This window comes from Excalfactoria chinensis, chromosome 1 (assembly GCF_039878825.1).
Source record: "Excalfactoria chinensis isolate bCotChi1 chromosome 1, bCotChi1.hap2, whole genome shotgun sequence".
Lineage (NCBI taxonomy): Eukaryota > Metazoa > Chordata > Aves > Galliformes > Phasianidae > Excalfactoria > Excalfactoria chinensis.
The window spans coordinates 164,296,160-164,308,844 of record NC_092825.1 but is presented as its reverse complement, the minus strand read 5'-3'; the positions used below and the strand labels follow the sequence as shown (position 1 = coordinate 164,308,844).

Sequence of the window (12,685 nt, the reverse complement as noted above, 5' to 3'; positions counted from 1 at the left end):
AGTTATATTGGAAAAAAAAAGGTCAACATTTAGCAGTCATTTAGCTGCTTTTGCTAATTAACCACATACAGCACACAGCCCTGTTTCTGCCCTTTATCACAGGAAAACACTTCAGGCTACAGTGATCCAAGGGAACAACTGCTTTCTGTTTAAACATCTGCCTCTATATGTGCCAGGAGCACCTACGGGGCATCTCCAAAGGCTCTGAGAGATGGGTGCTTCATAGGAAGCAGATGGGCATTTAAAACACAGGGTCAGGTGGGCAACAGGATCCTGAAAAGGCTGCGCCCTGAACAGAGCAGGGTTGGATAAGGCTGATGGCCTGCCAGAATTAATTAACTTGCCCACTTGGCAACCCTTGGCACTGCAGAAGGGTTTGAACTCGATGATCTTTAAGGTCCCTTCCAACCTAATCCATCCTATAATTCTCTGAGCATGTGCTGTCAGGATTGTGGACCTTCCTTGAGGTCCTGAGGCTCTCTCCCTGTTCTGTATTTCAGCTGAGATCAGCATAGACTGGAAGAGACTCAGCAGGAGCCACGAGTGGTGGCACAGGGCATGGTGGGGATGGCCACATTTGGTAGGCTGGGAGACAACACTGAAGCTGGGCAGGCAGTTGGCACATGCAGAGGACACAAGGGCACGCTCGGTTCCTTGCCTGCTGGAAATGAGGGCATTAGGAGAAGGGTGATAGAGAGTGAAGGTTGCACTCAGGATGGAAGGAGATGCAGCTCTCCTATGCTTTACGTTGGCACAGCTACCATTTATTACAACCATCGAGGTTACAGGAGCAGCGAAGGTGCCTGTGACAGTAATTCCTCTCTCAAAGCATTTCAAAATGGGGCCAGAATCCGCTCTAACAAAATGTACTGTGGTGAGCCAGAATATCTCCCAGTCAGCAGCATCCTTTACAGTTACCTGCACAGGTTGGCAATCACTGCTTAAATCTGATGCCTCCACTATAAACTGTGAGTTATTGCTAACCCGAGTGCACAGTATTTTGATTCTTCCTAAAAGACTGGGAAATTCAATAACTAAGCTCACGCAGAGATAAGGTTCCCTTGCGATATCTCGTTTTCTTCCAAAAGTGTTGAATTCAGCAACATTCAAACTGCTGGAGGAAAGGAAGAACTAAGGTGATAAAGCATGTCAGACTCAAAACTTGAGAAAAGCAGAGCCTCTGAAGCTGTAGTGCATGCCTTGAACCACATTTGGGATGGAATGTCATTGCTGGTGACATCCTCCAACTCTGTCCTTGGACTGTCCTGAGTAAAAACTGCTTGTGCTTGGGGTGGGATCCATTTCATCTAATTGTAGCTGCCACTGCCAGCATGGAGGGATGTGTCTCCAAAGGGCATCGCAGGGGGTTTGTTTTAGTTGTGCTGGCCGAGACTAGGACCCTCCTGTTCCTCAGTTAGAAAAAAAAGGGCTATTTCAATGCTGCCTCCCTCAGCGCTGTGTTCAGCCTTCTCAAGTACCGTGTTCGGTTTTGGGCCCTTCAAAAAGGACCTGGAGGCTATGGAGCGTCTCCAGAGAAGGGCAACAAAGCTGTTAAGGGTCTGGAACATAAGTCTGGTGTGGAGCAGGTGAGGGAACTGGGATGGTTCAGTCTGCAGAAGAGGAGGTGGAAGTTGGCCTCCTCTCTTGTTGCTTTGTTGCAAGAGGCTGCCCAGGGGAGGTGGTGGAGTCACTGTCCCTGGAGGTATTTGAGAACCATGGAGATGTGGCAGAGGGACGTGGTCAGTGGGCATGGTGGGGATGGGCTGATGTTTGGACTGGGTGGTCTTAGAGTCTTAGAGGTCTTTTCCAACCTTAAGGTTTCTGTGATTCTATGATTCTATGAAGTGCTGATGGCCACATCTACTTCACTGGAATGAATAGGGTGAGTCACTCCTCTAAGCTTCAGCTGCAGTCAAGATGCCCACCTCCATCTATCTGCAGATTTCAGAAGTTGCTCTGGGGCCAAATAAAGAACAAATCTTCATGGAATAGGTCAGACTTAAAAAACAAATAACCTCATTTTGTTGCAGGCTGAGAAAAACTTAATCCTGGAAGAAAAAATCACTGTGCTGCAACAGCAGAATGAAGAACTCAGAGCCAGGATTGAACAGAACACCGTCATAACAAGGTTTGCTGAGATGCTTCTCCTCTATCTGAGCTTACACAAGGGCTGCAAGTTTCAACTGCCCGAGGCTGACACTTATTTCAGAAAGAGAAGAATTAAGTATGTTTCCTGTTGAAAGTGCATGGTCCTGCTCTGCCTGTTATATCGACAAATCATTTTTGTATCAGGGTTCATTTAATGTGAATAGTATTAATGGTCACGTATCTACAAGAAATTGTTTTTATGATTTTGACGTGCTGCCGAGTCCTAAGTTGCCAATTGCTTCTGATCCCAGTGTCAGTGCCACAAAACAGTTTGGCCAGGGAGTAGTGAGGGTGGGAAAAGTGGTTTCACTTTTTGGGACAGCCCAACAAAGCTGCCATTACCCAAGCAGGGTTACCTTTGGTTTTGTTGTTTGCACTATCAACCCGACTGGAGCAACAAGGTTCCTCGTCAACAGAGACATCTGCTTTTGGGCTGGTGAGCCTTTTATTTTTGCTCAGCAATTGCTGGTTAGAAAAGGCTGTAGTGAGGCTTTGGGTATAATTTTTATGGCCTGTCTTGTTGGGTACTGTGAAAGAAAAAGTAATTCCATGTGTAGCAAAGCTTTCCTATGGAGTTATTCCTCCAGGCTGTGCTCCCTGCAGACTTTCTCACGCTGCTTGGCCTGTGAGCTCACATCACAGCTGTTTCTCTAGTGGGCAAGCAGCTTTCCAAAATCTACCAGCCCACATCTTCAAATCCTCTGACTCTGCAAATGGTTCAGAATTGACAGAGGAGGGGGAGAAAAGCAGACATACATGCACATTCACTTTAGATCTGTTGCTGTAGAAAACTTGGCCAAAGAAGCAGAAATCCTCAACTGCCAGAACCCTGTCAATACACGATGGGTGGCTGTGTTTGTGTGTCAGCTTTTATTTCTAAAACTCTTCAGCTGCCTGGCAATTGGGCCAGGTACGTGCCCTAAACCCCCTGTTGGATTGCCCCAGGACCAGGCTCCTGCCCAGGCACAGTGGGGATGCAGAAACCAGGCGATGCTCCCAGAACGTGGCCAAGTTGCATATCCATTGGGTCCCAGCATCTGCCTGGACCGCCCCATTTCCATTAGCACAGCCACCTGGTTAGAGGCAAGCAGAGTCATGAGGTTTGGTGCCCACAGATTGCTCCATCCCACCCTTGAAGCAGCCAGTGGTTTGTAAGGAGCTTCCCTAGTGCTGCAGACAGGAATGGAGGATCAGGAAGGTGAGGATGGTCGAGACCCCAAAAATGCCTCTCAGGGCATTTATGGAGCAGAGCATCATCTGAACAAGGGAGCACAGAGAGCACAGACTCCTTTCCCCTTGCACGCTGCAGCAGTTGGGTGGGTGGAAGAGTTGGGGGTCCAGTGGCACTCACCTCTTTGCTTGTGCTCTTCCACTTCACAATTGCTGTTCTTCATGGCCCAGATTTGGTGGCAGGGTTGAGAAGCAAAGATGAGAGTTACAGCTGCCACTGGAGTTGACAACAGAATTTTGCCCTTGATTACACAGAAAAATGCCTAAAACCCAGCATTCCCCCTTCTCCACCGCTGTGGAGAAGATGCAGAGGCTCAACAAGGAGGTGATGGTGTGCCTCTGGGCAAAGGTGGTTGGGAAGCACAGGTGTCTAATGAGCTGCAATTGGGCTACAGCACTGTGCAGGGCACTTGCATCCCTCATGTGCTGAATGGGGGGAGATGATGATCCAAGAAGCTTCAGTGCTCTCAGGGCTGAAACCAAAGCAGCCCTGAGCAGATAGAGGATGCCTGAAGCCTCTGGGTGTACCCACATCCCAAGGCCAAGTACCTGGACAGCTGTGTTCCAGCTGCAGCCCTGGGGATGAGGTAGGGTGGTGTGGTAGGAGGTAGGTGGCCTCCTGCTGCAATACCTCTTGTGCTTCCATGCCTCCTCCATCCTGGTGAGCCTCATGTGCTGTCTGGCTTCCCTCCCCAGGCAACTGTCAGAGGAGAACGCCAATCTCCAAGAATACGTGGAGAAAGAAGTGGAAGAGAAGAAGAGGCTGAGCAGAACAAATGAGGAGCTGCTCTGGAAGCTGCAGGGAGGAGACGCCGTCAGTCCCGTGAAATCCCCCACGGCATCATCCACGTCATTTTATCGCTGCTCTTCAGGGAACTCCTCGCCAGCCAAAGCCAGAACCGTGCGGCGGTGATCCATCACGACCCTCTGCCTCAGGCATGTTTCCAGCTGCTCAACCTCACACCCAAGGAAGTACCACCATCAGCAGGTCCCAGAGCTCGTGGCTGCAAGCATGCTCCCTGGCTGCATAGCTTCACACTAAGCAGGGCTCTCCGAGAGACCCCAGATAGGAGCTCGTGGTTTTGACACGTTCATTACAGTAGCAGAGAGGATAGTGATAAGTTAGGATAGCAGAAAGGTAGGCTAGCAAAAGGTTTAGCTTAGTATGGTAATGATTTCACTGTGGTTAGAGCCAGCTGTTGGAAAACACTATATCACAGGTTCATTGGGGTGGACTGCTGCTGCAGTACTTCAGGTTAGTCTCAGATAGAGTTCCAGTTGTGAATATTTCTGTATATGTGTCAGTGTTTATATACCTGTATGTACTGTACCTTTATACCTATATATAGACGCACACACATATGTATGTAGTTGAAGACGTTCTGAATCGCATTTTTTTATACTCTTGGATACTACGAAGTGCTGATCTATTTTCATGACAGTCAGCAGTTTTCTAACTCGTGCCTAAGACTTGTATCGAAGCAAAACACATTTCCTCCCAGGAGTATTTATACCTGAACCAGAAGGAAGTCCCACAGAAATAGAAGCGCCTTCCAAGTGACCACTGAGTGGTACAATCCTTAATGTGAACACCAGCGACTTGGGCATTCTGAGACAGAACTGCCTCGAGAACATCATCATCTCCCTTGCATTGAGCACCAGATGAGAAATGCAAACCATCCACTGCTTTTAGCTCTTAGCGTTGATGTTGTAAGTAAGTGGGGATAGGATAGAGAAGAGAAACCTGAGAGTTTTAGTCAATATGATAGAGGTTACTGGGTGTTGTGTTTCAATTTTAGACTCTTTAGCCCTAGATTGCTTTTATCTCGCTTCCCCCCGACCTAGTTTTGAAAGTCAAAACCTCTGGGTGTGGGGTCCTGTTCAGGTTGACATGTTTCAAGTCTCATGAGCAAGGAGAAGAAAACCAACCCTTTGTGTTCAGACCTTTGCTGGTCCAGCATTAGGCTGAGCTGGTGGGCACCTGCTGGAACTCCAGGCATGATACAGAGGGCTGCATGGGCATAGAAGAGGTCAGAATGTTCCCTTCCATACCTACCCACGTTTCACACCACTGCATTTTACCCAGTGTTGCAATGTGTGCGTGGAAGTCGTGCCTGGCTTTGCTGGAACACTCAGGATGCCCTTTGCAGTTCAGACACAGAGTTGGTCACCGCCAGTGCATTCCTCCTAGTCCCTCTGCAATGCTATAGAATCATAGAATTACCCAGGTTGGAAGAGACCTTGAAGATCATCAAGTCCAACCGCAGCCTAACCAGTACCCTAACTCTAAAAAACCTCCACTAAATCATATCCCTGAGCACCACATCCAAACAGCTCTTAAACACATCCAGGGACGGCGATTCAACCACCTCCCTGGGGAGCCTATTCCAGTACCTCACCACCCTTTCTGTAAAGTTCTTCCTAATATCCAACCTAAACTTGCCCTGGTGCAACTTGAGGCCATTTCCCCTCGTCCTGTCACATGTCACTAGTGAGAAGAGACCTGCCCCACTCTTGCTGTAAGAACCTTTCAGGTACTGGAAGACGGCAATAAGGTCTCCTCTCAGCCTCCATTTACCCAGACTAAACAGCCCCAGCTTCCTTAGCCTCTCCTCATAGGGCTGATTCTCCAAGCCCTTCAAGAGCCTTGTTGCCCTTCTCTGGACCTGCTCCAGTACCTCCATGTCTTTCCTGTGCTGAGGTGCCCAAAACTGGACACAGTACTCGAGGTGAGGCCTCACCAATGCCGAGTACAGGGGCAGGATGACTTCCTTAGTCCTGCTCACCACACCATTCCTGCCATTGGCCCTCTTGGCCACCTGGGCACACTGCTGGCTCATATTCAGCCGACTGTCCATCAGCACACCAAGGCCCCTTTCCGTCTGGGAGCTTTCCAGCCACACTTCCCCAAGCCTGTAGGGTTGCCTGGGGTTGTTGCGACCAAAACGCAGGATCCAACACTTGGCCCTATTGAAACTCATTCCGTTTACCTTGGCCCATCGATCAAGTCTAAAAATAATAGCAGTGTTGGTTTTTTTCCTCCTATTTTTGAGAAATGTACTTTTGTAGCAGCTTTTGCATGTGATGCTGAGAGACTTGAGCATCTTGTTAGAACAGACCTTACCACAGCAGCTGCCACTGAAACATGTTGCTAGATGGTTGTGTGTTCAGCAAGCACAGCCTGGAAAGAGAACAGGTACACACAGAAGGGCCCTCCTCGCCAATACAGTGTAAGCACCCTCAGAGCTGCTGCGTGCACAGAAAGCTGCAGTACCTCCTGCACTGTTGTGCTCCAGTCTGCCAATGCGGTTCTGATGGGATGAGATGACAAAGCCAGAATTGTTATCGTGATCTGATCTCAACTTCCCCACGCTGAACACACCAGAGTATATTATCAGCCTGGGATGGGCTGCCCAAGTCCAGCCTTCTTCATTTCTTCATTGTTCTGCTCTATTTCTGGTGCTTTCCTACTCCCATTTTTTTAATTAAATTCATATTCAGTAGTTGCTTCCAGCAGTGAATTGGGAGTGGGGTTTCAATGCTGGGAAAACCAGGACCAGCCCTAGTTCTGCCATCACTTGGTGTCATCGCCAGCCCCTTTTCCCATTGAATTGCTGCCTCCCAACCCTGTCCATCGCTGAACGCTTCCTTGGTGCAACCTCCAAATCACTGGCAAAGCTCAGAGCCTGGTGGGGAGGTGCCCAGGTCCAGCAAACCTTCCCTAGGGGGATGTCATGGGTACCTCCTGAGCCCAGAAACAGGGACTTCTATCGTCCCAGAAATCATTCCTTTTTCTTGCTCTTCCTTCTCATCCCCAGGGAGGGATCAGGCTGTACAAGCCATGGTGAGGAGGAGGAAGCACTTGCCATGGATGCCCACCGCAGGCTGGCCCCAGTGCTGGCTCCCCCACTCAGTGGCGCTGGCACATCTCCCTTGGGGACAGGGCACCTGCAGGTGCCTGGCCCACCCCATAGGGACTGAGGGGGCAGAGCAAGGGGCCACTCACCCCTCATCCCTCAGGCAGCAGCTTGGACTTACCAAACGTTTGCAGATTGAGCACTGAGGCCTTGGTGTATCCCACTGCAGGGCTCTGGGGATGGCACAGCAGCAAGGGCTGCTGCTGGTGATGGTGGTGGGGAGGAAAGCAGACACTAACGGGTTCAAATCAGGTATGTTCCGTCTCTGCACTGATGGCTTGTGTCCCATGGACACGCCGAGGAGCCCCTGTACAGTTCCCACACAGCAGGAGTCCCACGGTCCGGTTCACTCTGTGGCTAATGAGTACAGGAAGTTTGTATTATTTCGGTTCTGATGTACAGATAAGTGTAATATATTCCTGATAATAAATACACGCGCCAGCACACAGCGTGAGTGGGCGCATAGAAACTGGGCTGTCCCGCTGTGTTTTCTGTGTACACAGACATGCAGACACTGGTGCAGCATGTCCTGGGTGAGGGCACTTCTCAGGCATCTGGTCTGAGACCCCTTTAGCCCCCAGGCACTTCTGGGGTGTGGGGACACTGAGCTGGGGCTCTTCCTGGCATCCCCCCAATGCAGCAGGGGTTGAGAGCACAGTGCCCTGTTGGGGACTGCAGTGCTGCCCCGTGGGCTCATCCCAACACTGGCAACCCCCAAGCGGATTGTGCACAGTGCACAGCCCCTATTTCCTGGAGCAAACACACAACGTGGCAGCACCAGGAGCTGCACCCCAGGGTAGTGATCTCCTGTGCAGCCGGGGACAGCCTGCAGGCACTGCAGATATCTGGAGGACGGAGGCAGGCTCAAAAATAAGGGCAAACAACGGGCAGGGTTTATTGGAGTAGTGAGAGCAATGCTTTAATGCTGTACCACTTAACGAGAAGTGAATTGCCAAAAGCTTCATTTGGTGGTGAAGTATTTTACAGTGGCACCAGGACAAAAGGCAGCTGTGCACAAGCATAAGGGTTGGGGGGGAGGGGAGGTTCACATTTCAAAACGTAAGGCTTCATCAAGCGCTGCACAGACACGGAAGAAAGAAATCCAAGCTAAAGAAAGGTAAAAAGAAGATAGAAAAACAGGTCTGTTTGCAGAACAAGCATCGAAACTATTTAACACGCCCGTAAGAAACTCTGAGAAACCACTAGGAAAATAGACCGTCAACAGAAAAGTATATACATTTCGCTTAACAATTATAAAATAAACACTGTACAGACTCTTCCATGGCTTCAGTCCGTAAGGTCTCTTTGCTGGCCGCGCTCACTGTTGCTCTGTGGAGCATCTGAGGGCACGGCTCGGCCTGGGGGCAAATTCCCTGAGAGCATCCCAGGAGGTGCCGCCCTCCATGCCCTGCAGAGTGGGGGCTCAGACACAGAGAGGGGACGGTCCCATGAGCAGGGATGGGGTGGAGATGCATGTTGGGCAGATGATAGCAGTGCTCATTTGTGGGTGGTTTCCCGGGGATGGAAATTCTGCTGGGAGGAATTTGAGAGATCCCGGTAGAAAACGGCACCACTAAAGGAGTTGATCTCACAAGATATGATTCCTCCTAACATTGCTTTGTCTCTAAGTCAATGGGAATGGAGGGAGCCCACGGCACTGCCCACTGCCACAGGGGTTTGGTTTGGCTGCTGAGCGCCCATGTTCAGAGCACCCACCTTGCAAAACCCTGCCCTTACACAGCCACAAGGCTCAAGGCTCTGCTCCCTGTCCCACACCACACAGCCATGCAAGAAGATGGCGAATTGCACCCCATGGGATGAGAAAAGGAGGAAATGAAGCCAGAAACCACCCGGCAACGATTTTCAGCAACCAAAGAATGATGTTTGTAAGGAAGTACGCAAAAGCTAGTCATGATTCTTATACCAAAATGCCTTTGTGGTGGGAAAGGCGCTGCTGTAACAGTAGTTTGCCTTTGAGAAAGGCTGCCTGGCCATGTGCTGGTGGCTCCTCTCCAGTGAGCTCCTCTCCAGGCTGGCCAACCTGAGGCTGCCCCACGGGCAGAGTCATCGCACTGACACAAAAGGGTCTGCTCTGGCACCCAGCAAAGGCAGCACTTCTCTGTTCCCACCCCTCCATCTTGCAGAATGCGCCTGTCCAAAACACAATCGTAAAGCAAAATAATCGCTGAACTATTTACAAAGATGAGCTCAATGGAGGAGGGGCGTCTTGTTTACAGGAGCGAGGTGATAGCAGCAGATGCATGTACCCAAAGATAGCCGGGGTGACCTGTGGGACATGCAGACATCAGCAGGGATGCAGAGACCAACAAAAAAAAAGTCAATGAAAATTAAAAATAATAATAATAATAAATCACCCATTTGAAAACATCGCCCCAGAAACAGGCAGCCAAAATTCCACCTTTTGGCTTGCAAATCCAAGCGGGGCAGGGATGCAGCAGTGAGGGCAGGGCAGAGCAGGCAGCAGTGAGCAAATCATTGTGTCCCCACACACAGCCTGGCACAGGGCATGGCACATTGGAACAACACAAAGTGTGGTCAAAAGGAAGGATTTTCCTATGAAACCTTCTGGGAGAAAAGGAAATGACAGGAAAATAAGCCAGATCCAGGTTCCCCCTTTCTCCTAAGTGCTGATAGTGTAGGCCACAAAAGCTGATATAAAGTTATGGGATATAAATACCAGAACAGATCCCTAAGAAGACAACAAAAAATAAGTTAACATTTATATATAAACAAAAATACAGCAAGAAATCTGCATATTTGTAGATCATTTTCTTTGGAAATACACTTCTGTCAGAATCCAGCCTCACGTCGTCAATGCTGAACGCCTGCATTGCTCTGAGCTGGTACCCCAGGCAGCAAAAAAGGCTCCTTCCATTTTTGGTACAGTGGGAAACTTGCGCACCCTCCGAGTTCCCGTTTTTTCCCCATCCTATCACACCCGCAGTGCGTTCCAGGAGGTTGTGGCACTCACAGAGGTTGGTTACATCAAAATAGATCTCAGCCTCCCGGGGGTTTAATTTTCATACTCTTCTCTCCCTGCTTCAGTAAGACTTCACATGTGCGCAAGGCAAAAAGGAATGACAGATGGTCAAGGCCACCTGCCAGCCTGAAAGCACCCTGAAAATACACCCAGACAGCAACACACAGAGCATGTTCCCTCCATCCATCTCCAGCCCTGAGAAGAGCCTCCCAGTGTGCCAAAAGGCCAAGACTGGAACTCCTAACAAGCAGAAGGGCTGTGCTGGAACCTGCAAGACATGACCCAGCATGATATGACTGAGGGAGATGGTCTGGCTCCTCCTTCTGCTGCACCAGGTTCCTGCTGAGTCGCTGCCTAAGCCGTATGGAACCTGCTCCTCGGTCCCCACCACTATGTTGGGGACAGGCACCCTTCCCCTCAGCAACAGGAGTTATGATGGCCAACAGAGCAACAGTGCCAGGTGTTGAAGGCAGCATCATGGAGGACACCTGGGGCAGCCCCCACACAGGTTAGGAGAGAGGATTTCTGCAGTATGTGTTTGGTATTTGTTATTCAGCGCATTTAAATGATGGCGTTGCATGGGCACAACCCACCTTCTGGATGCTTCCACAAGCCGCTTTCAGGGCAGTGAATTTGGCTGGGGACACAGTTGAGAGAATCTTCTTTAAAACTGCCTTTCAGCAAAGCTAAGGCCACGTCTGCATTTCCAACTCAACACAGACTTTGGTCTGAACTTCACAGAATCACAGAATGGCTTGGGCTGGGCAGGGACATCTTGCACAAGACCTTGTTTGCTCAAAGGCCCATCCAACCTCATTCCCAACACTTCCAGAGACAGAGAATTCCCATGGCCCAGGACACGGCAGTGCAAGCATCTCTGGCCCCACAGGAGCACATGCTGGAAGTGAGAGCACACGCTGCCGCATGGGGTGGGTGGACAGCACTCAGAGTAGGGGCTCTGCACATTTACAGCCCTGCTCAGGCCCATGTTAAGCAGCTGAGCAGCCTGCTTCCAGAGGGCCACAAGGATAACAAGCCAGCCCCTACTGAGTGGCTGTGTTGCCCCTTGCTCTGATGGGAGAACTGGAAAGGAGAAGACCATACAACACCCTCATGCCCCACTACACACGGGGCACAGACACAAGTGCTGCTCACAAATGAAGTTCAAGCCCTTGAGACTCTTCTTATGTTCCTCCTTCCAGGGACAGAAACACACTTCCCCCTGGTGCCAAATGCTTCGCTCTGCTATTCAAACAGCCCATGCTGGGGCAGCTCCTCTAACTTCCAACCAACCACATTTTCAGAGCTGGGCTCAAGAGCACTTCTGCCACCTCACCAGTTCAGTCCCACTGCTGGTCAGCTCTGACGTGAAGAGGTAGAAGGCTCTTAGAAGACACCTGCACCATTAAAGACATTCAAGTACTTGCACCAGATATTTCTACGACTAAACCCCAAATCCCTCTGCTGAGCCTAAAGTTACCAGAAACATCCATCTGTGTTATCTGCACACTGCCAAGTGACCATTCAACCGACAAGCAGCGGCCGTAAACCTCCCAGCACTTCACAGTGGCAGTGTGTTTTAAAGTACATGAATACCGAGTTAAAAGAGAAATGCAATAAAAACTATGAAGCCCGTTGCTCTGAAGAACATGAATCTTGCAGCTGCTTTCTTAATAAGGTGAAAGCTCATGTTTGCCGAGAGTCTTTTCTTTTTACGTACATACGTGGTACAGCTCACATCAGGTGAAGGAAGGGTCTGGTCTAAGCGTGACAGTAGCACTGCAGATGTGCTCTGTGTATATCAGGTAGAATATCTCTGGGGAGGTCATTTCCAGGGCTACCGAAAGAAGGACCTCTGTGAGGCCTGGTTTCATAGCAGCATTTCAGGTTAACTGGCACACAAAAGCAGTTTTCTTTCTAGACATTGAAAACCAAAACAAAACAAAACAACAGGAGGAAGGAGGGAGAGTGCATGGCCCCAGACCAGCTGACAGCATTGCTGGGAGCAGCATTTTTTTCCTTGTGATCCCTTTTAACTGAGCTACTAAGCAAACTGCAAGCTGCAGCAACAGGCCTGGGGAGTCCCACACCGCGCTTCTTTCTTGCTGCAGGACTGATTAACCAGATGCAACACTTCAGGAGCCCCACGGCACAGCTGCCTTCGCTGCAGCGGTCCCCAGTCACCCATGAGCTACACACGTGGTCATTTGCAGCTGTCTGAGGCAGTGTCCATGCTTCTCTCCGTGTCTGCTGATGCTGCATACGCAGCTTCCACGCTGTGCCATATGCCGTAGGAAAAGTAGATGATAAAGCCTGAAGGAGCCAAGGGAGAGAGGGAAGTTAGCTCTGTAAGGCGACAGACATCACTGCTCACACCAGCAGGCACAGG

At 50.0% G+C, this 12,685-nt stretch overlaps 2 protein-coding genes across 6 annotated transcripts in view; one reads left to right on the top strand and one right to left on the bottom strand.

Moving 5' to 3' along the window:
* The window catches only part of MTUS2 (microtubule associated scaffold protein 2), a 247,728-nt gene extending 243,425 nt beyond the window's left edge, over positions 1-4,303 (top strand). For all 4 annotated transcript variants that reach the window (XM_072326396.1, XM_072326397.1, XM_072326398.1 and 1 more), the window contains 2 exons: positions 2,031-2,128; positions 4,075-4,303. In XM_072326396.1, the coding sequence (XP_072182497.1) occupies positions 2,031-2,128; positions 4,075-4,291 (315 nt within the window). In that variant the 3' untranslated portion in view covers positions 4,292-4,303. The remainder of the gene's footprint in view (positions 1-2,030; positions 2,129-4,074) is intronic.
* A 56-nt stretch (positions 4,304-4,359) lies between these two features.
* The window catches only part of SLC7A1 (solute carrier family 7 member 1), a 45,401-nt gene continuing 37,075 nt past the window's right edge, over positions 4,360-12,685 (bottom strand). For both annotated transcript variants that reach the window (XM_072326401.1, XM_072326402.1), the window contains exon 12: positions 4,360-12,609. In XM_072326401.1, the coding sequence (XP_072182502.1) occupies positions 12,500-12,609 (110 nt within the window). In that variant the 3' untranslated portion in view covers positions 4,360-12,499. The remainder of the gene's footprint in view (positions 12,610-12,685) is intronic.